The sequence below is a fragment of the Populus alba genome, chromosome 9 (assembly GCF_005239225.2).
Source record: "Populus alba chromosome 9, ASM523922v2, whole genome shotgun sequence".
Lineage (NCBI taxonomy): Eukaryota > Viridiplantae > Streptophyta > Magnoliopsida > Malpighiales > Salicaceae > Populus > Populus alba.
This window is the reverse complement of record NC_133292.1, coordinates 12,479,499-12,501,675: the sequence shown is the minus strand read 5'-3', so window position 1 is coordinate 12,501,675 and position 22,177 is coordinate 12,479,499. Positions and strand designations below refer to the sequence as shown.

The 22,177-nt window shown below is 34.2% G+C and overlaps 4 protein-coding genes across 5 annotated transcripts; 1 reads left to right on the top strand and 3 right to left on the bottom strand.

Moving 5' to 3' along the window:
• The first annotated feature begins 2,279 nt into the window (after positions 1–2,279).
• LOC118032387 (uncharacterized) lies at positions 2,280–8,778 on the top strand. Of its 2 annotated transcripts, XM_035037092.2 has the most exons (7): positions 2,280–2,666; positions 3,854–5,021; positions 5,410–5,481; positions 5,970–6,184; positions 6,937–7,166; positions 7,719–7,836; positions 7,921–8,778. In XM_035037092.2, the coding sequence occupies exons 2-7, from the start codon at positions 3,914–3,916 to the stop codon at positions 8,404–8,406; spliced, it is 2,229 nt and encodes a 742-aa protein (XP_034892983.1). In that variant the 5' UTR covers positions 2,280–2,666; positions 3,854–3,913; the 3' UTR covers positions 8,407–8,778. The 2 variants fall into 2 exon arrangements, with proteins under 2 accessions (XP_034892983.1, XP_034892981.1); XM_035037090.2 differs by having other exon boundaries at positions 2,283–2,666; positions 7,719–8,778.
• A 1,900-nt stretch (positions 8,779–10,678) lies between these two features.
• On the bottom strand, positions 10,679–11,785 carry LOC118032388 (NDR1/HIN1-like protein 13). The gene has a single exon (XM_035037093.2). It carries the CDS (start codon positions 11,684–11,686, stop codon positions 10,844–10,846), a length of 843 nt encoding a protein of 280 aa, XP_034892984.1. The 5' UTR covers positions 11,687–11,785; the 3' UTR covers positions 10,679–10,843.
• A 4,374-nt stretch (positions 11,786–16,159) lies between these two features.
• Positions 16,160–18,666, bottom strand: LOC118032390 (uncharacterized). The gene is made up of 3 exons (XM_035037094.2): positions 18,332–18,666; positions 17,420–17,747; positions 16,160–16,584 (listed from the first exon to the last, which is right to left on the bottom strand). Exons 1-3 carry the CDS (start codon positions 18,477–18,479, stop codon positions 16,374–16,376), a joined length of 687 nt encoding a protein of 228 aa, XP_034892985.1. The 5' UTR covers positions 18,480–18,666; the 3' UTR covers positions 16,160–16,373.
• A 1,017-nt stretch (positions 18,667–19,683) lies between these two features.
• On the bottom strand, positions 19,684–21,498 carry LOC118032391 (large ribosomal subunit protein eL30). Its single transcript, XM_035037095.2, has 5 exons — positions 21,341–21,498; positions 21,130–21,235; positions 20,723–20,824; positions 20,027–20,095; positions 19,684–19,940 (listed from the first exon to the last, which is right to left on the bottom strand). The coding sequence occupies exons 1-5, from the start codon at positions 21,359–21,361 to the stop codon at positions 19,900–19,902; spliced, it is 339 nt and encodes a 112-aa protein (XP_034892986.1). The 5' UTR covers positions 21,362–21,498; the 3' UTR covers positions 19,684–19,899.
• Positions 21,499–22,177: the final 679 nt, after the last annotated feature.

Below are 22,177 nucleotides of genomic sequence, written 5' to 3'. Positions count from 1 at the left end.
GGCACCACGGGGGTGACAGACTGGTGTATAGAGAGAATCGAACTCGGGACAATCGTAAGGCAAGCCTTGCAATTGACCACTGAGCTAGACGCTCAAATGCCAAACAACTATGATTTTAAATATACAACAAGGGAGCATAGAAAACCCTAACCGGAAATTAATTAAGAAAACAAAATTGACAACTTATTCTTAGTTTTTTACCCGAAAAATAAGAAAACAAATATACAATCTCGACTTGTATATCAACTTACATGTGCATTATAATTCTTTATTCCTTGCTTGAAAAAAAGAAAGAAAAGAAAAGGAGATGGATCGAGATGTTCTTCATCTAATTAAATCAATATTTAATAAAACCTATTAAATTGAAAAATGGAGTCAGACACTACTTTTCTCTGATCGAACTCCACGTAAAAGATTCTACATCATCAGCAAATAAAAAAAAAGGGTTCTGAATATTAAATCGAGGAAGAAGAAGAAATGAATTTAAAAGATCTTTGGATCCTAATCACATGCGAGGAGGTAATTCAACAGTAATTAAAGAGTTTAGAATATTAAATTAAACTCATGATCACAGGTCTCTTCTTTACACCTTTGACGCTCCCCTTTCCATCTTCTTTACCTTTTCTTGTCCTCTAGTCTCTTTAGTCGATCTGTAATTTAAAGCTGAGGTAGTTAAAAGTCAAAGGCATGTTTGTAGAAAGGAACTCGTTGCACAGTTGTCAAGATTTTTTTTTTAATGTATTTTTGGGATCGGAAATATACTAAAAATAATAATATTATTTTTATATAAATATATCAAAACAATAAAAAATATTAAAAATAGTAATTTAAAGCTAAAAAACCTAAAAAAAATCTTCAAAAACACGCAATGTTAAACGGTGCGCCTTGGTTCTTTTATTAGCTGCTATATATAGATAGATTAGAAAATTGGTATAACTGGGGTGGGGAAAATAAATGACTCAAACCGGCAGAAAGAAGTCAAAACACCTTTACGGACTCAGAGCTTGAGTTGCAAGTTTATTAGGTAAACTTACAGGTAGGTGGGTTAACTCAAGATTATGATCATTTAATTTTTTTTTTATAATAAAATGATAATGTTTTGTCAAAAAAGTTGTTTTGAGCAAGAATTTAATAAAAAAATATGGAGACAATCATATGAATCTAATCTTGTTAAGTCAACCAGATCATTTGAGTTTATCTAAATCAATTGGCACTCTAATTAAATAAATAACCCGGCTCGAGTTAGAACTCAAATCAGCTGGTTTTCAAATAAACCGGACGGGCGAGTTTGATAGCTATCAAAGAAGACTGGTCGGAAGAGTAAACTCTTTGACAAAGACTATGCAACTGAAACTAGATCATAAATCCGTACAGGAGTCACATTCACACAAATTAAGAACATTATTGAAGGTGCATTATTATGCAAACCTCACCGTGCATAATTGAAGGCGAAGTTGCATGTCCATCACTGTTCTAGCATGGAGTTGAATTATTAATCAGCTACTGTACTGCCTGAGTGGTCCGTCCATAAGCATAGCTGCTGAGCCCACAGAAAGCGATGCTTTCCATGTCAATCTCCCTTTGGTTTTATTCGTCTAGTCCCCATTTTATACCGATATTCTCTTTTTAAACAGAGAATTTTTTTTCTTTACTTTTTGGCAGTGATAAAAGAGAGAAAAGCACAGATGATGAAGTGTCATTATATTTTATTTTTATATATTTTTAAATGAAAAAATACTTTGATATTTCTTGCTTTATGCATTGCTAAAATAATTTGCCTGTAATAGTCACTTGAATTGGACCACCCAGAGCTTCATTAATTAAATAAATAAATCAGTTCACAAAACTGAAAACAGCATTCATACCACATGGCTAGAAAGGGAAACTTTATAATAAAAAATGTACAGTCACAATTTATAATAAAAAAACAACATTATTTTACTATAGAATTAATAATAAAATTGATATATATATTTTAAAAATATAACATCCCTGGTTTAATGATATATCATTTAATGTTTGCTCGTAAATTTATTTAATTTAAAACTTGAAAATTTATACCTTTTCCTATTAATAAATTTATACAGAGAGGGGAGTGTTTGGCAGAAAAGCGAATCTTAAAGTGCAGAGAACAATACGTAGAAGATGGATGGATTATTAAATATAAAAGAAGAACTTATGCTTCATGTTCTCATAAACCTTAAAACATAAAACATATTATAAAACAATTCATAAATCTCATAAATATTTTTTAATCAAAAGCAAAATACAGCATAATTCCTTACATGAGTGGGTTAACATGAGTGGGTTAAGTCATGTTTAGTTTGTCTTTCCAGGTTGCGTTTTTGCATGGAACCTCTCTTCCCTCTTATCTTCCCTTAGATTCTCTGCCTCTCTCGCATTTCAGGCTCTCAAGTGTACTGTACAATCTCTCGCTCTGTCTCTGAGACCGAGATTCTTTATTATTTCTCTCTCTATATCTGAACAATACTAAAAGAAGAAATGATGATTCTGTTTCTCATCTGAGTCAGAGTCTTCTCTGAATTCCATGCTCCCTCCCTCCCTCCCGCTCTCTCTCTCTCTCTCTTTTCTATCAATCAATCGATCATGCTATAAAACCAGTAACTTATTCTGATTGGATTACATCATTTCATTTCTTTTCTCAGGTGACCCACCAACTCCCCTGGTTTCATTTCTTTCCTTTTCTTTTATTCGGTGTTTGATTAATTTCTAATTGTTCTAGCATGGATACTGAGTTTTTGATTGATTGTTTGGTGTTTTCAATTTCTCAAGATTGGTTTTTCTTTTTCTTTTTTTTGTTCATGTGAGTTTTGCTTTCATTGGTTGAGCAGGAAAGTATTGTGCTTTTTTTTTTTTTTTTCCAGCTCTGCTGAGTTCTGTCTGTTTGCCTTGAATTTGATCTCTGTAGATGCAAATTTTGATTCAGTCAACTGGGTTTTCTTTCTTTTCTGAGGTGCTTGTTTCTTCCTCTCTTTGTCTCCCTTGGTGGGTTTCTTTTTGTTTTTTCTCTCTCTCTAAATTATACTATTTCTTTTTGTTAGAACGGGATTTGAGTACCTGGAGAATTTTTTTAATTCGATGTTTGTTGTTGATACAATGATTAGTGTTTTTTATTTTAGCTTTGGAGCTTGCACACATGAATATTCATGGAGATTCCCACTCTTCTTTTTGGCACTCTTCTTTTTAGGCATAAGTCTTGAATTCAACAGCTCTTGAGTTCTTAGTTTCTGTAGCTTTTTGTTTCAAATAAAAGTTTTAAGCTTTCTGGACATTTGTTAATGATTTTTCTTTCTTCGGCTTGGTACAGGAGTCTAGGTTAATGGTTTTTGATATTAGGCATGCTCTTGGATCCAAGGATTAAGTCACTGGTCAAAGTCATGAATTTGTTACCAGTTCAATTTATTATGCACCTTCATTTTTATGATCATCTTGCCTTTGCAATGACTGAATTGAGTGTTTAACTTAATTCAGTATGTTTATATGCTGTCTGGGTTTGCTTTATCTCACTTCATCAGCTTAAGAATTGGAAGGACCTTATATTTCTTCTTCTTTTAGGTGGTTGGGGCAAATTTTGCTGAAACTTTCCTCTTATCTAAGTAATTTGAGATGTTTGTGTCCTGTCAAGTCTCTTTAATGAGAATTCAAAGCGTAGTTTCCTCTTTCTTAAATTGAAATCTTGAATTTGTTGAAGTTTCCTCCTTTGCTAAGATTTGATTACTTGGAATGTGCTATAGCTGTTATGTATAGTTTAGAGTTTCTCAGGTGCGTACAGATAATTGCTGCATTCTGGTAGAGGTTTCTCTTATTTTATTTGTAATCCATTGAGTTTCAGGAAGAAGCCTATGCCTTGGAATTTTAATTAATTGGGCATTGAAACATTTGGATCTGGAAAATGGGGGCTTCAAACTCTAAAACAGAAGAAGATAAGGTTTTGCAGCTTTGTCGTGAAAGAAAGAGATTTGTTAGGCGAGCACTTGATGGCAGGTGCTCACTAGCAGCTGCTCATATTATGTATATTCAGTCATTGAGAAGTACAGGAACTGCTATTAGGAAGTTCGTTGAACCTGAAGTTCTGTTTGAATCTTCTTTGTACACCTCCACTAATGCAACGCCAGAGCCACTTGCTTTGACTAAGTCTATTTCCCATTTCTCAGTCTCCTCTCCATCTCTATCTCACCCTGTTGATGCAGCTGAAAACCTTTCTCCATCACCATCTCCTCCCAGCTCAAGTCGGATTCAGGCACATCATATGAAATTTAGGGGCTTTTCTTCTAAAAAAGTTGAAGAGAAATCTCCTGTTGTTGTTACAGGGACAGTAACCTCATCCAGCACCCCCCAAAATACCACACCTCGTTCCACTGAAAAACATGGAACATCACAGTTTGAAGATTCATCAGTCCCACCAGGGATTCAACAATGGGATTACTTTGAACTTTTTCACCCGATTGACCAGCAATTTTCTTTCCAAGATGGAAGGCAAATGAACCATGGGTTGGACAGTGCTGATGATTTAATAAGGCTCGGGGAAGAGGAAGGAATTCCTGAGCTGGAAGATGAAGAAGAGAAAGCTTCGATTCATGAAAGTGCCGAGACAGAGGGTTCAGAAGATGAATTTGATGACCCTCCTGCAGAGACTTTGGTTCGAAGTTTTGAAAATCTTAATAGGGTAAATGATCATGTTGTGCCTAGTGCCTCACCAACCATGCCTTCTGCAGGGAGTGCAGCTTCAGAAACAGAGTTATTGAATGGGGAGAAAGGTAACTCTCCTGGTTTGTCACCATTAAGAACTCCATTGTCAGCAGTTGCTATTTCAGCTGACAAAAAGAAAACAACAATGAAGGAAGATCAATCAGCAAATAAGGTTTCCCCTAAGGACTTCTTTTCAAGCATGAAAGATATTGAATATCTCTTTATAAAAGCTTCTGAATCTGGGAATGAAGTTCCAAGGATGCTTGAAGCCAATAAATTGCATTTCCGTCCATTAGCCCCTGGAAAAGAAAGTATGGCCTCTCTCTCTCTCTCTCTCTCTCTCTCTCTCTCTCACTCTCTCTGAACCTATTATTTTCAGGAAATAATATTTTTCAAGTTTTTTTTATTCTCTTATCATTTCTTAGCAGATGTGATGTAATTAGAGAACGTGTATGTTTACGAGGTCTTGGAGAATATTAACAAACATTTTTCCTATGTCATCGTTTTTTTAGTATTTAAAGGACAGAGTGACTGACCCAGATTGGTTTTCTAGGATGGGGCTTGTTGGTTTATAATTGATTTGAAGACTTCATTGTAGAAAGTTGATTAGGACTTTTGGCTTTTTGTTGAAGATCAATAACTACGTATCAATTTCATTTTAAAAACACCTTGAAATTACTCTATTTTCTACTCTTGCAGATGGATCTCTGGCCTCTACAGTCTTCAAGGCCTGTTTTTCTTGCGGGGAAGACCCTAGTCAACTGCAAGAAGGTATATCCCTTTAGTTTAATACTAATTATCCCCCCCCTTCCGTTTAGTAATGATGATCTCATGTTGTGGTCGGATTGATATGGGCATTGCTTTTGGAATGTCCATCATGAATTCATATTGTGTAAAGTTTGGGTGATTGAGTGATTCATCTTAATTTATCCTTAAGTTCTGATTTACTGAATCAAATTCTACTTAATATATCACTATGTTGCTGGACTTTTCTTTTACGAAATACAAGTTCTTCCAGCCACTACATTCTCTTGTCGAAAAAGGAAAGCAAAGAAAAGAAGAAACACAATGAAGTTTTTCAATAGAATATTTTTTTGAGGATTGGTTTATTGTTTTTACCGTTTTATTCAGGATTGTGTGGTGAGCTGTGATGTAAAATTTATAATTGTTGTTAAAAAAACCTTGTAGAGAACAGTATCATAAGACAATTAACAAAAGTTTCCTTTATTACTTGCTAATTCTTTCTGCTTTTTACTTAGAGCCTGCCCAAAAGGATCAGAAGTTCTTAACTTGGCATAGGACGGCATCGTCACGGTCATCTTCATCCAGGAATCCTCTTGGATTAAATGCCAAGGATGATTCAGATGATCAGGCTGGCAATCTTTTTGATAATTTTTGTATGATCTCCGGCAGTCATGCTTCTACCTTGGACAGGCTATATGCGTGGGAGAGGAAACTTTATGATGAAGTGAAGGTATTGTGGTTTCTTAAAATAAATATAGTATTGGTATTAATTCCGTTCATGTGTTTTGCCTTATTTTCATAAGATAGGTAATGCGGTTTACCTGTTTTGCCAACTTCACATGAGACCAGAAAATTGCACGAAGATCTGTTGTAAATGATCGCATTCCAGCAGTTTATCCTTTTTACTATTAGGGGTCTGTTTTTGAAGTTATTATCTAACTGTGTCTCGGTCACTCACATGGTGTAAGAAATCAAAATGGATTTTTTGATGCACATAGTTTAGGAATCAAAAGTAAATATCTAAATAATTAGATTCAAAGGGAAACATTCCTTCATCACATTCATTCTTGCTATGTCATCTGTTACAGATTTTGTTACTCCCTTTCGTATGGAAGCCTCCACCTTTCTTTTCACTCTATCCTCTGATTGTCTATCCAATATTGATTAATTTAGTGATTATAATTGTTGAACGGTCCGATATAAATTACTGGTGATAAAGAAAAAATATTGACTGACTTAATTTTTTGTTCAAATACGATATAACTTAGGAAAAGGAAAATTTTAATGGTGATGTGTCACTGCATTATTTGTTGTTCATAAGCCTTGTTCTATGTCAAGCAAACACTCTTATGGAATCTATGTACATTACCTCAGTTGTCTATATTGATTTTGAAATTAACGAGAGAGATTAAAATCTGACTTTGCAACAAAGAAAATTTATGAAGTTCTTCACAGGTTAATAGTATTTCCTCCAAATTTCAGGCTAGTGAGATGCTCAGAAGGGAGTATGACATGCGCTGTAGAACTTTAAGACAACTGGAATCCAGTGGAAAAAGTCTCCATAATATCAAAATTGATAAAACTCGTGCTGTTGTTAAAGATCTGCACTCGAGAATCAGAGTTGCCCTTCACAGAATTGATTCCATATCAAAGAGGATTGAGGAATTACGGGACAAAGAGCTCCAGCCACAACTTGAGGAATTAATTGAAGGGTATGTAATTTTATGTTCCATTACTTAAAATCAAGAGGTGACTGGAAGTTGACTGAATCAGTTGAACTGTAATTTGATTTTGGCATATTCAACATCACCTCGCTTTCTTCCTGTGCAACTTATTGTTGTGAGAGGCTCCACATGACTATATATTGCTAAACTCCGTCACATGTCATTGCTGCATTAAAAACCAAGCATGATATCATTATGACATTAAGAATTAAGCATGATATTGAAAGGTTGGCTCAAGTTTAATATTTGATCTAGCAGACCCATAGAGAACTTTCAACGCCTCAAGTAATATTTACTGGAAATGAATAAACTAAAAAATGATCGCAATAGAATGGGTAATGGTTGGGTTCTTTTTTGGTAAATTCAATAATGCGCCTGATCCAGATGACTTTCATGCAAAAATCATATCTGATTCCCTGATTATGGAAGAGGACTAGTCCTTGCCATGGGAATAATTAAGCTGGTTGTCCGAGAGAGAATTATGCATATAGTTTCATGTGAATAATTTACTCTGGTTTTCACTCTCTCCACTGACCGCAGGCTGAGTCGGATGTGGGAAGTGATGTTTGAATGCCACAAGCTTCAGCTCAACATCATTACAGTAGCATTCAACAATGGTAACGCCAAATTCTCTATACGATCAGAGTCGCATCGGCAGGTTACTGTCCATCTCGAAAAAGAACTAAGCTCTCTATCTTCAAGCTTTACAAAGTGGATTGAGGCTCAGATGTCGTACCTGCAGGTTATAAACAGTTGGCTTTTTAAATGTGTCTTTTTTACACAAAAACCTACCAAGAGAAAAAGGAAGCAAACGCCCCCTTCGATGGCCTTAAGATCAAAAGGCCCTCCTGTATATGCCACCTGTGGTGCCTGGTTGGACGGTCTAACTGACTTGCCTGTAAAGGAAGTTGCAGAATCTATAAGGCTTTTAGCAGCTGAAACTGCTCACTTTTTGCCACGCCAAGAGAAGAACCAAGGGAAGAAATCTAAATTCTCATCATGGAAGGGTGATAACGGAAGTGAATCAGCAGTTAACATGTTGAGAGATGAGGCCTCAGAGGATTTTATTTTAGGTTTTGAGCATTTTCGATCAAGCTTGGAGGGATTTCTTGGCCAGTTGAACAACTTCGCTGAGAAATCTGTCGAGATGTATGCAAAACTTGAAGAGGAAATCCATGTTGTCAAGAGTAATTATGAAAGAGAGATGTCCCAACAGCAAGCTGCTTGATTGGAAAAGAGAGCTTGGTTACAGAGAAGAGGGAGCAATTTTGTTGCGTTGTATGACCATGACAGTGAGAAACTCTGGGAGGCAAGGCATATCAGATAGATCTCTCGATTGGATACCGTATTTGTACATGGGGAAAGGAATAAAAGGGTGCTTAGTGGCTGTTTGTGGTTAAATCAAAGCAGAAAATAAAGAGGCTGGTAAAAAATTATAGTGAAATTAAAGATGTTTTAAAGGGGTGGTTTTGTATTTCAAAAGCTGTGCTATGAAGAAAATGTTGTTCTTCAATGTAAGAGGATCTGTATAGTCTCTTCTCTTCTCCTCTTTTTTGTTTTTCTTTAGTAATTAATAATTATTATCAGAATTCAGATAAAATCCCTCCCCATTTCTCTCATCGTCTTGATTATATGCTATATAATGCATTCAATGTAGCGATCATTTGGATTTATATTTTCCTGTTTCTCTCTATGTCACTTTGTGTATGGTTTCAGTTCTTGTGTCGATCCCCGTCACTAAAAACTGGTAGGATATGGCACTGAACTGGATTCTGACTCATGTTCCATGCATTTGGATTCGGTTGTCTTTTTCTGGGGTTTTCTTGGTATTTTTGTGCTTTCTTCATGTTACTGCCAGGTGGTATTTTTTGGTTTTATCCAAAGTTAGTAAAACCCATCCCCAATTACAAGTGAGAGAGGTTAATTCGAATTAATTTGAGTCAACATTAGAAAAAATTAAAATGATATTGTTTTTTTTATAACAACATTAAGGTTTCAGAACATATCAGAAAACAAATCTATACTTCATTCAAGCCAAATAAGCAACCTGGTGGATGAAGCTGGTAATAATAACAACAGAAAGAAAACCCTATCTAGCAAGGAAAAAGAAGAGTGAACATAAAAAAAGAAGAAAAAACTCAACGTAAGAACAAGTCATCAAAAAACAAAGAAAAAGGAGGCACCTCTCCAACCTAACACTAAGATCATTTCAAGCTTCAACGCAAGCTGACATTCATAGGTGATTGATCACACAGAAGACTTAAAATCCAGGCAGAAGGTGTCTTTGCCTTTACGTTGTTGACATCGCTAATTATTTTCTTCGACGAAAAAATCCCACATTTTATCACACAATTTTATTATTATTTTCCCTAGTAAATAAGAGCTGGATCCCACACACATCCTTTGAATCTTTAAGCCTGTTTGAAAGTGTTAATTTTTTACTTAGAAATATATTAAAATAATATTTATTTTTATTTTTAAAAATTATTTTTGAATATCATAATATCAAAATCATCTAAAAATATATTATTTTGAAAGTAAATAATAAAATTTAAATTTTTTTAAAAAATGTTTTTAAAATAAAAAAACAGGGCCTTTATCAATATTTCAAACCTTGATTAATGGCTAGCTGGCTAGGTGTCTACATCAGAGAAATAGAATTGAAATGAGAGAAATAAATATATAAGCTAAAATTAATGTGAGAAAGAGTTCAAGCAGACGAGGTCGCCATCTGGCTTGTATTCTTGATCCTCGTTTCTTGCTTGAAAGAACATTCATGTCACTACAAGTGAAAGGGCATTAAGCCTTGCTTCAATAAATAAATACAAAGACGCTCTTCCAAACTCTGAACTGGTCCAAATTTGTGGCACGCATGAATTACTGAAACTTGGACTGTTCAACGAAGAACTTGTCCAAATTGAACCCAGCTTACTCAATTTGGACCCCACCTGCGTTTTTGGACATTTTCTTTATTGTCAGATTTATTCTTGATTAAAAAAATAATAGTGATCAATGCATCTCTCTTGGCTGTCCATTCTCAAATCCCAGCTTGCTTGGATGGTGTTTAGATGTTATTTAGAAGCGTAGGGATGATATTTTTTAAAGCAATTTTTGTTTAATAATATATTAAAATAATATATATTTTTTTTGAAATGATATTAGTATATCAAATCAATTTATAAACATAAAAAAAATTATAACCTCAATTAATCAGAATCTCCTGATCAAACGATTAACAAAATAGAAGATGAGAGAAGATGATTGCTGACAGCCATTTTTGGCAACTCGATAATTTTCCTCCTAGATTTGCTTTTCCTACGACCATTTTTTTAGAATAATTTAAGCTCATTTACCTCAATTAATCAGCTAGAATCATCTTTACAGAGCTTCATTTTTTATGTCACAGGGATTAAGCCAATATAAATATAATATTATGCCACAAAATGGACTCCATCAATCCGTTACGTGCATGCCACTAGCTTGAGTCACCGATAAAATAATTTACAAGAGAATAAATTCATGGTATATTTATTTTTAATTCTGAAATATTTGTTCTATTGATTTGTAATATGTATACCACTACTAGAATCACAATCTCATTTAAAACAAAATTAATTAATATATAAAAAAAGAAAAAAAATGATCCCAGATGTACTAACTCTACACTACCACAAATCCACACCATAATCACAACTTTTAGACCCAATCTTCGCAGAAGCCGTTAACTTATCCACCGTCAAATCACAGTCAACTTTGACAGTAATCTTCCATGTCTTAACAGACCCAACCTTAAACTTGACCGGAGCCCTCAATACCAGATTAAACGGCACAGTTCCTTTATTAACCCCGTTGACTAGAGCCGTACGAACACCACTCGTTAACTCAATAGCAGATCCCTTTAACGACGTTACAAACACCGTCACATTGTTTTTGTCTTGGTAGAAGACAGGTAACGATCCCGCGGCCATTTTAACGCCGTCGTTGTAAACATTAACGGAACTTCCTTTTTCGTAATAAATTCCAATTTTATTGTTAGGGTTATTAGCTCTCACAGTAACGTCAAATTCCGGAGAGATCGGTCCTGATGACGTCAGATTTAACCCCGAAATGGAGACACGCTCAATTGAATAATCCGGCGACTCGGGTCGGAAAACGAGGTAGAGGATAGCTGCAGCGAGGCCGACGAGGAAGAGGAAGGCAGCGAGGAATGAGAGGAACCAGCAGAGACAACAGCAGCAATGGCTGCGGCGGGGCTTACGGCGGGAGAGACGTTCGAAGCGTTGAGCATTTTCCGGTGGCGGAACTCGGTAGACTTGGTCTTTAGGGATCTGGATGACGTAAGTTCCTGCTGGTGGTTGGACCGGTTTCTCTGACTGAGGTCCGGCAAGTTTCCTCGGTGACTGTGGGTGATGTGCTTGATCCTCCTCTTCCTGGGGCGGCGGCGGCGGCGGCTTGAGCTCGGTAGTCTGTGGTGGTGAATCATCACGAGGATAAACTCGGTCGGCCATTTTTGCTGTCGACGAAGACAGAGTCAGCGTGTTGAGACTACCACTGCTGTGTGCCTGTAACCGATAAAGAATAAAACAGATATTCAAGTTAGGGGCTTGGCTGTGTCATGTTTGGTGTCTTAAATAGGAGTGTCTGGCACACGAGACCGCGTGAGAGATTATCAATAGGGGTAAATACGGTAGTTTACAATATATAGGCCAAAACAGGAGAGCGTGTAACGTTACCGCGTGAGAGATTTGAGAGTAAAGCTGGAAATTTGTATTTTTGCCAAGTGTTTTCTCCTTAATTCGAGAGAGAGAATAATATATAATTTTCGAACAGTAACAGCCTTCCTTGTGTAGGAAAAAAAATAACAAACCTCAAATTTAACGCCAGCTATTATGGTAGTTTTAATGTTATATTCAAAAAAAAAAAACTTGTATCGGCTGTACTGTAAGAGAATTTTTATTTTTCATTTGAATTATTTTATTAAATACAGTTACTGATATATTAAATATCCGTGTGTTCCTTGTATTATCCTTGCCAGAGGAGGAAATTAAAAGAGAGTTTTCATCAAAAAATTTACAATTATTTTTTTATATATATCCATATTATTTTGATATGGTTGTGTTAAAAATAATTTTTTAAAAATAAAAAAAATATATTTTAATATATTTTCAAGTAAAAAACACTTTAAAAATAATTATTAAACACTCTCAAACACCCTAAATTTTTCAAATATTAGCTCCCATTAGTGTTCGCATGCGTATCTTTCTTTTGCATCTTATTAAAATAAAACAATTTTTTTTAATATTATCCTTTAATAAAAATCATGTGAGAAACACACAAATAATCAATGATCTTGTTAATTATATTTAATAGAATGCTTCAATTGAGAAATTAAAATTCTTTATCGTTTAATTGATAAAGAAAATATTTGAATGTGTAATTGAGGTTCTCCCAGTAATTAGATTGTAAATTTGAAGTTCACCTTGAAAGAAATCATGGTGTGTTGATTTGAGTCATAGGGCATTTTTTTTTTCTCTTCATTTTTTGGTAAATAATATTAATGGAAGTTTTGACGATAACTCGTATGACAAGAAAATCATTTTTGCAAGGAGAGTTTAATTTATTGTAGAAATAATTAAAAACAAGAAGAAAGGTACCCAAAAACAAATGACAAGAAATTGTTGCATATACATCAACACATATTAGTTAATTTAATATTATTTTTCTATAAATTAAAGACATGTAAAGACATTAATTTAATTTTACATGTCCAAACATTAACTCATTGGATATGAATCATTTGAAATTACATTTCAAATGACATTTTTAAGATTTGAAAAAAATTTTGTTTAAATTTTTTTTATATTGTCAGATTATTTTGATATGATGATATTAAAATAATTTTTTTTTAAATATTGTTTTAATATATTTTTGAATAAAAAATAATTTAAAAAATAATTATTACCACACTTTTCATATAACTCTTTAACCAAAGATATCGTACAACATATTCCATGTGTATAAAATGTGCGAGAAAAAATTAATTATTAGTTGAAGTTATTTTCACATAATTAGTCTTTTATGATTATGCTAAAAAAACCTGAAAATGTCAAAATGAGAGCTAAGCCGTAGTATAGCAAGAAATATAACTTACCGGGTTAATGATAGGATTAACTATGTCAAACATGATCAAGCCAATCATGTCAATACCAATAATAATAATAAAAAAAATTAATACTATCATTTTAATTAAAACAGCCGGTCTCTCGCCGGATCAATGAATTGAACCGATAATTTAGTAATTTAAATCTCATTCAGGTTAGACTTCTAATAACAGTGTAAAATGATGAGGTAATTTCATACTCCAAAAATACATAAAAATCTCTCTCTCTCTCTCTTGCTTACTTTCTCTCTCTAGCTAGATGGTGCGGGACAGTTCATTATCTGATGTCAAGAAGAATGGAAAGCGGCTGATCAGAAGTCGAGAGAGTCAAGGTTAGGGAAGGAAATCAAGCTCTATCCTTCCTTGCAAGGTGCATGTGATAATTTTATTTAGTTCATAGATAAATCGTGAATATCACTTCTCCATTTTAATTAATTTTTGCTGTAGAATTAATTTGCTTGCTAGTTGGCACACACAGTATTTGAAAGGGACACGCTGTTTTGGAGGGGAAGACCAGAGTAGCCTCTCTCTTTTTTAATTATTTAATATCGTTGAGAAAATCTGGAGGTAAGAGGAAAGGGCATTTGTGTCATCGTCAATTAATGGTTTCGAGGGTGTAGGAAGGTAGCTTGGAAAGTATGATATCTGCCGGCACTAGCCAGGAAAACGCAACGGGGCAGGTAGCTTAAGGCTGCGTTCAAGAACAAGCAGCCATGTAAAATCCCTTTCCTTGACTAATTTATGCAAACCAAAAGCCACCCTTCAACGATTCTTTCCACGCCAACCTAAACATAAATCGCTTTGTGCAGAAGAAACATGAGAAAATTGTTGCATGGTTTCTTTATTTATTTATCTCCAAAGCTCATGATGATATGTGTGTGTGTGTGTGTGCGCGTGTGTTAGGTTGATAAAACAGGGATTCTTCTTGCATGTCGTCCACCTCTTAACCAAGCCAGTAGCCCTCCCATGCTTGGATTGATGCAACAAGGGACATGATTTTTTTTATGATAATGTATCATGATCCAAACTATCGTCTGGATATTGTGATTTTCGAGCTTTTTCCTTTTGGGGAATTGAGAGTTTTTTTAAGCTGCTGCTGCTGCTAGCGATAACATTTTTTCCTTTTCCTTTGATAATATTCTTTTAATAATCTCAGATTAAGACTTAAGGCCTCTAGACTTGACGTTTTTTGTTCAATAACAGCTGGTTCATCTGGTTTTCTTACCTTTCTGGGTTTTTTTTAACAATTTATGATTTTTTTTTTTTTTACTCGTATGGAATATTCATTTCATAAATGTAGATGGATTGCAAACGATTTGATGAACAAAGTTGTTTAATAAGAGAAAGGAATGCCTCTGATGCAGCAGAACTACCAGTTATTGCTATGTATAAGATTAGTTTATGGCTCTTTTTTCTTATACTAGTTTCTTTGAAGAGAAACCATCTAGATGATTATTTTTTAATGGCCGATAATTCACCATTAGAGATACAAGCCGTTTGGTGGGAATCATTTATTTTTTAATACCAACTTGAAGCAGTTGATGAATTTTGTGAGATTAGGTGTTTACTAAATAATTAATTTGTTAGAATGGTTCATGGTGATGATGATATTACCAAGAGAAAATGATGGTTTTTGAGCGTGTCAAAGGCTGCTGCGGTCTGCTTCACCTGTGTTTTTCCCCTTTTTCCTGTCATCTTCTTGCTTGCTTATTTTTACTTCCATCATTTCTATACTTTCGAAAGTGAACCCTCTCGTTTTCGCCGGCTTGCAACAAGCTTCTTGATATAATTAATTAGATATTCACTTGTGCAGATAAATTTCAGATGCCTAGCTAGCTATTTTGTTGCCATAGATTGGCGTCGTTATAATAGTTAAGAGTAAATATTTTTTGGTTCTGTTTTTTAATTTTGAAATTAGGTTTTTAATTTCTTGTTAGATTTTATGCATGTCATTCATCGTGAAACTGGGATTGGATGCCTTACAAACTTTTTTTTTTTGCAATTTCTTCGAATACATGGTCAAATCAAATCCGTTTCAGAAACTAACTCGAAAAATAATCTAGATTGTTGGGTCATGGGTCACTAGATCAACTCAATTATTTCTTGTTAAAACAAATTCATTTTGCTATTTTAAGAAAAAATCCATTGGTATTAATATGGTCAGATTTTAATCAAATCACTAAAAATCTTATTAAATTAATTAAATTTGATCAAGTTAATCATCAAATCAATAAAACCTTGTGGGGTTAATATTATTTTTGTTTTAACTTGAAACCGAGCCCACACCAGGCTATATAGGTTATGAATTTTTCAAGTTACATAGATTTGGATTTAATACCCATGATAGAAACAGATTCACAGAGGAACGAGAATAGCTCTCCAAATGTTTCATGAAAGGTTTGAATATGGATGTGATGATAACTTCGACAAAAACACAAGGGCAGCTCACATGTTTTGTGCAGACTCTCCTCGAGTCATTGGCTAAAATGAAAATAACATCTCTTGAATTGAATAAATTGAATAGGTGGTACTGTTCACATCCGTATTTGATTTAGAATTTTTACTATGATACTGCTTTTTTAATTTATTATGGCATGGTTAGTGACATGATATAATTTTAATGTATTTATCAGATTGATCTGACAACACAATGACCAGGCCCTATTCCGGGTCAATTCTCGAGCTAAGCTCATGAGATGGGATGCCTGCACAACAATCTTAACCATTGCAATAGGATTTTTAGCACTAAAATGGACGTCTGTAGTGAGATCCAAAATAAGGTCCATAATCTGTTCGAAGGCTAAACGTTGAGATAAAAGAGTTTCGAAAAACTGGAGTTGATATTCCCAAAGAGAAAATGTGTGTTTCATGACAAAATATTATGAATTTAGTTTCATCACTGTACAGTTCGAGTTCCATTGGCTCTGAAAAACGTAACCTTATAGACACCTCATGGCTAAAACTCAAATGCAATAAAGATACATATGTTGTAAGATTATAACAACACCCAAAGCATGATACCAGACAAGGATAGCTCAAAGGCCGATGAGTTTCCTATTCAAATGCTCCCCTGAGAAATCTCCATGTCCTTGGTGATCATGATCATGGAAAATAAGCGTCAAGATTCCTACCAAACATAGAACTGAACCAACAAGAAGTTTGTCGTATCGCTCAACCCAGTGAAACTTCAGCTGGCTGGCACCGTAGAATGATAGAGCCACAAGAGATGTCATCACAGTTATTGTGCTGCCAACAAAAATTGATCCAGTGTCAATCAATCTTTATATCACGGCAAATAAACCTACATGGTTTTGACTATTGCACAACTTAACATTCAGAACAGCAACTAAGGAAAGATAAGAGAACGGTTTATCCACATGTTTATTATCAAATATAAGCATTCCCGCACAAATTAACAAATAAACGTAGAGTGAGTGTAACTTTCATATTCTGGACTTCTTTTTCCTCAAGCAAATTCCATGCAATTAATTTAAGTTTCTAGTAAAGATGGAGAGCCCAATAAGGTGGTCTGTTAAACAGGAAATCCAGCATTCCAAACACTTAAGTTTAGCTACCTGCTTCTAATTAATGGAAGAATCAACGACCCAACTCAACTAAATCTTTACTACCCAGATCTGGTTTACGAAAAGACACAATCTCAGTAAGCCATTTGAATATGATTTCAAATAGTCTGATTTAATTTTGGGACTCTTCATATAACCATAAAAGGAATGCAGGAACAGTAAATAAACACAGAGAGAAATTATTCTGCACCTGATAGTGGATGATTAGACATCTATACCAGTAAAATGCACAAAAAGTAATCCAAGCACCGATAAAAACTTCTGCATATTTATGTTAATAGTTTTGGACATGATTATTACACCAGAAAGCATCAAAAGGAGAGACACTCCAATAAGAAATAAGAAATAAATAAAACTGGCAACCAGCAAATACGCAGACACGGGTTCATTGATCATATTTTTATCCCTACCAAGATGAGCAGAGGCATGTTTAAGTATACAACTCCACAATAAGCAAAATAACTACCCACAATGCAGAATGGACATAACATTGATACCTGAATAGCAGCACAATAATGGCAAGCACCATCATGGAGGATGAATTCCCAACAGCAAGAAAAACAGGGAGAGTCGTTGCACAAGGAGATAATGCAGGAACAAGGACAAGCCCTGCAACGGCCATTTTCTCCATAGGCTGGTTATGAGAATGACTATGCCCTCCTTTCCCAGACAGAAACAGTATCATATAACAACCACCAAGAATTATAAGCAAAAGCGAAGCAAGTTTGTGAACTGTTTCTTCACCAGCTATAGTATTCGCCATAGTAATTGCTGTTATACCAAGAAGTGAAGTGGATAGCACATGCAAAACTGCCCCAAATGCAGCTGCATAAGAAAACAAAAGCAATGATGATAACTACCACAGGCATGGCAACACCAATATTGTAACATAATACATCATGAGCCTATGAATCATGAATTTTTTTTAATTTCCAATACAAATCTGAATCTAGAATAGAACCAATGAAGTTGATCTCAAAACATCAGCATGACCAAGTACAGTGCCAAGTTTTGAAACATTGTCGAGTTAAGAGTGTATTTGATAATGCCTTTGGATGTGCTATTACAAAGAGATTTTCCGCTGAAAAAGCATCCATTTTTTGGGTGTTTTTCAATGATTTTAAACCATCCAGCTTAAAATCACATCAGAAAACTCCAATAAAATGAAACACTAAGAAATCAAGCTGGTCAACTTGGCAGATTCACATCACATTTTCATGAAAAAATAAATCATTTCAAGCGCTAAACATGCATGCTATAGCAAATTGCTAAAGACGCAACCTTTTTCTTCGTATGTTCTTAATAATCAAAACCCACCAATAATTTTCTATTTTCTTACAAGTACACAAAGAAAGAGACCCGGATCTAAACGGAAAATCAAAGCAAGAAAGAGGGAAGAGAGTACATACTGACAAGGAGAGTTCTGGTGAGAGTCCATTTCTGGGCACGCCCGACAATAGAGAAAGGAAGCCAATGTGTTGGAATGAAAGAGTGGAGAAGAGAAACAGTGGCGATTCCTCCGATTGTTGACAGATCTTCTGCGGTGAAACTCTCCATTGTTTACTTCTGTAGTTAATTGCGCAAATGGGTTTTTTTAATAAATCAATGATCTTACATTTATTACTTAACAGTAAGTTTTGATCGATGATTGTGGCGGCGGTGTGGTGGATATGGATTTTGCGTTCCTCGAAGATATGGTAAGATCCCAAAGTATAGGAAATAAAAAGAACCTTTTTATGTTTGCTTTTTAGTTTTCATCAATAATTTTAAAAGATATATTTGAGTATTTAAGAATATAATAATAATTGTTTTTTAAAGTATTTTTTATTTAAAAATATATTAAAATAATTTTATTTTTTTAAAATAATTTTATATCAAAATAATTTAAAAACACTAAAAAATATTAATAAAAATTTTAAAATTTTAAAAACATATACTTTGAAAAAGAGAGAGAGAGAGAGAGATCTTCATCCGATAGGTTGTTCTAGCCTAGCTTTAATAAATATAAATAGGAATCGATTTGGTACACGTGATAACTTGCTAGAGAAAAAACCTATTAATTTTTTTTTTTTTTTTTAAATAATGTAATATATACATACACACACACTGACTTCTAACTTGCCTGAGGTGGCTTCCATGAAAAAACATATTAAACCAATTAAGAGGAAATATATAATATACAATCTGAATTTTTACACGTTTCTTTAAGAAAAGAAAATAGATAGAAAATGTATTTAAACTAAGATTATTTTAAAATAGAAAAACTTGATTTTCTTTTTTCGATAGTATTTTTCTTTGATTTAGGATGCGCTCGTTTTATATAAAACACTACTCGACTTCTTCTTTTTCCATGCTTGTACTTTATAGGGTGCAGAAATTATTCTGGTAATAAAAATAGTCCCGTGCTTACAGGGGCCAATAAAACCAGCTACGTGAGCAAGAAGATTGAAAACCTTTGGCACATTATGGAGGTGTACACTCCCTCAGAACTGCAAATCTTTAATTTTTTCTTCATCACTAGCTGTTCTCGATGAAAAATGTTGGAAGACTAACATCAAACCCATGGCCACAGATTTGATAGGTGTAACCGGCGCCAAGTTAAAACTATAAGGCGACCACAAAGCACCCGAAGCTGGTTATCATCCATAAAAGCAGGTTCGAATGAATTTGATACACGACGTCGATTGCAATGAGCATCAAAGAGACTGAAAGTATAATCAGGGACTGTAGCTTCTGATACAAGCCACAAAACAACATCGACTACGAGAAGAAAATAGAGATAAAAATTAACACAGGAAATAAAGGACTGCTAGATTCACTCAGACATCTAGTAGATAGAAAATGGTTATCAAGGAAGCATAGAGGTTCAGAAAAATTGTGCTTGTTAACAAAATATCACAGTGCTCTCAATTGAAACCCGCATTCCAAATGGAAAAGGAACCAAAACTAAGTAGACAGCTATTGCTTGGAAACTGGGTCAATGATCACCAGGTACGCTCTTGATGATATCGGAATCACCTGAACAAATCACATGATTGCCACAATCAGAAAACAAAAATCAGATAATGCACGTAAATATCTAAATGAAGGCCACTTCTATTTACCTGCATCAATAATGCTGAGGCAGCATACTCTGAAATATTTTCCACAGGCAGTGCCCAAGTCAACATTATCTGACACAATATTAAACACAAATTTTAATGAAAATAACCCAACTTGACAAAACTTGATAGCACATGAACTGTTTAGAATTCAAGAAAGACCATTTGCAGTTTGTTACAGAAAGTGAAAAGACCAAATTTTGGATGAGCAGCTATTCTTTGATTAAAAAGACACGGGAGGAACAGCTGATGTCATAACACAGTGCCGAGAAACACCCATCAAAACCTACTCTAATCTTTATGGCATTGTTCAATGGACTAACCTTCAGATTTCAAATACATATTGCATGACTTTCAGATGAGCTATGATCTTAAAATAGGTAACATCATCAAGTATCAATTAGAATGCTATGCTACACTGTATAGAAAAGAAACAATGAGCCATGCGAACATCAACCTTCATGGTTTCGGTAAAGCCAACCCTAAAAGAAAACGAATAGATTCCAGAATTAAAAAAAAAATCAAATTCAAAACTTTAAGACACAAATTGACCTTCATGACGGTTGGGTTAGGCTTTCCACTTTGGGCGAAAGAGCTTCTTTATACAAAAAGGAAGCTTCTAAAGCTAAATTCATAACTTGACATGAAAATGCAAAGAAAGACACGAGAGAGGTGTTAGAGCAAATTCAAGAAACTCACTTCCATTGTAGTGATGAACTCCAACCTTAGCCAACATAGCATAATATTCAATCTCAGACTTTCTCAGAGGAGGACAATTGTTGGAGATGATGATAAGCTTCCCTGCAAACACAAGCACACGTTTACTTAAGAGATCTCTTAACGCATTAAAACACACAGATCCCACGAGCACCGAGCCAAAAAATCAACCACATCACTATTAACAATCAGCAGAAAAAAATAAAAGCGCACAGCTTTCTCCACCAAACAACCTTCACAACCTCACAGATCAAGGTAAAGTAACTCTTCAATCAGAACCGCGTTTAGAAAATCAAGTAAAACGCAAACCCCATTAATCAGATCAACAAAAAAACCAACTCAAATCACAAAAACTAACCTATAAAGGAAACAGAAATATAGGAGCTTACCCTTTGAGTTTCTGAGAGATTTCAGCACAGTCTTGTACCCCAGAGTGTATTTTCCACTCTTCATGACCAGGGCCAGTCTGTTATTGATAGACTCATGAGTCTTCTTCTGCAGTAATCAAAGAAAACACAAAAACAACAGAAAAGTTTAATCTTTTTTTCAATTAAAAGAAGAATTGGAAAGAAAAGATGTTGATGAGAGAGAGAAACTTACTGTCTTCTTGGCGGCCACCATGGTTGTTATGCGAGAGGTTTCTGCAGACAAAATGAAGGCTCGCCACAGCAAGAAATCCTAGCCGGATTTAATCTCTCTATTTATATAGGGAGGAGGCTAGGGTTTTGTAGAATGTATTGTTTGGGTGTATAGTATTTTACGAGTGGGCCGGGCTTGGGATACTCTTTAACTTGGTTTTGCTTGTCCTGAGGTCAGATTGGTAAAGTAGGTTTTTTTTTTTTTGACAAAAATATTTTAAATCAATGGCAGGTAATCGGGTTTAATGATAACGGTGTATGTTTTTTTTTAAGTAAAACATGGTTCACAAGGGATTCTAACATTAGAGTGGTAAATATAACTTGTTTCAAAGTATTATAGAGGTAAAATATTTTTTATTTAGATATATATTTAAATAATATTTTTTATAATTATCTTTTAAGATTTATTTATAACATTAGTATATTAGAACAAATAAAAATATTAAAAAATAATTTGAACCTAAAATAATATAAAAACATTCAAAAATACGGTTGAGTTACAATAACAAATAATATTATAATGTTAGTGTGAACTTATTCAACTGTATTCAAACTTGAATTAAAGTAATAAGCGAAAAGAATATGCGAATATGTTATTTTATGTATATCTGGTGCTATGGTGTATGTCGTTTTTTTAAATATTTTTTAATTAAATATGTATTAAAATAATATTTTTTTATATATTTAAAAAACATAAATATATCAAAATAATTTAAAAACACACAAATAAAATTAATTTATTTTTTTTAAATACTTTGAAGAGTAGATTGAAATAACGATAGCCCTTCATCGAGAATTA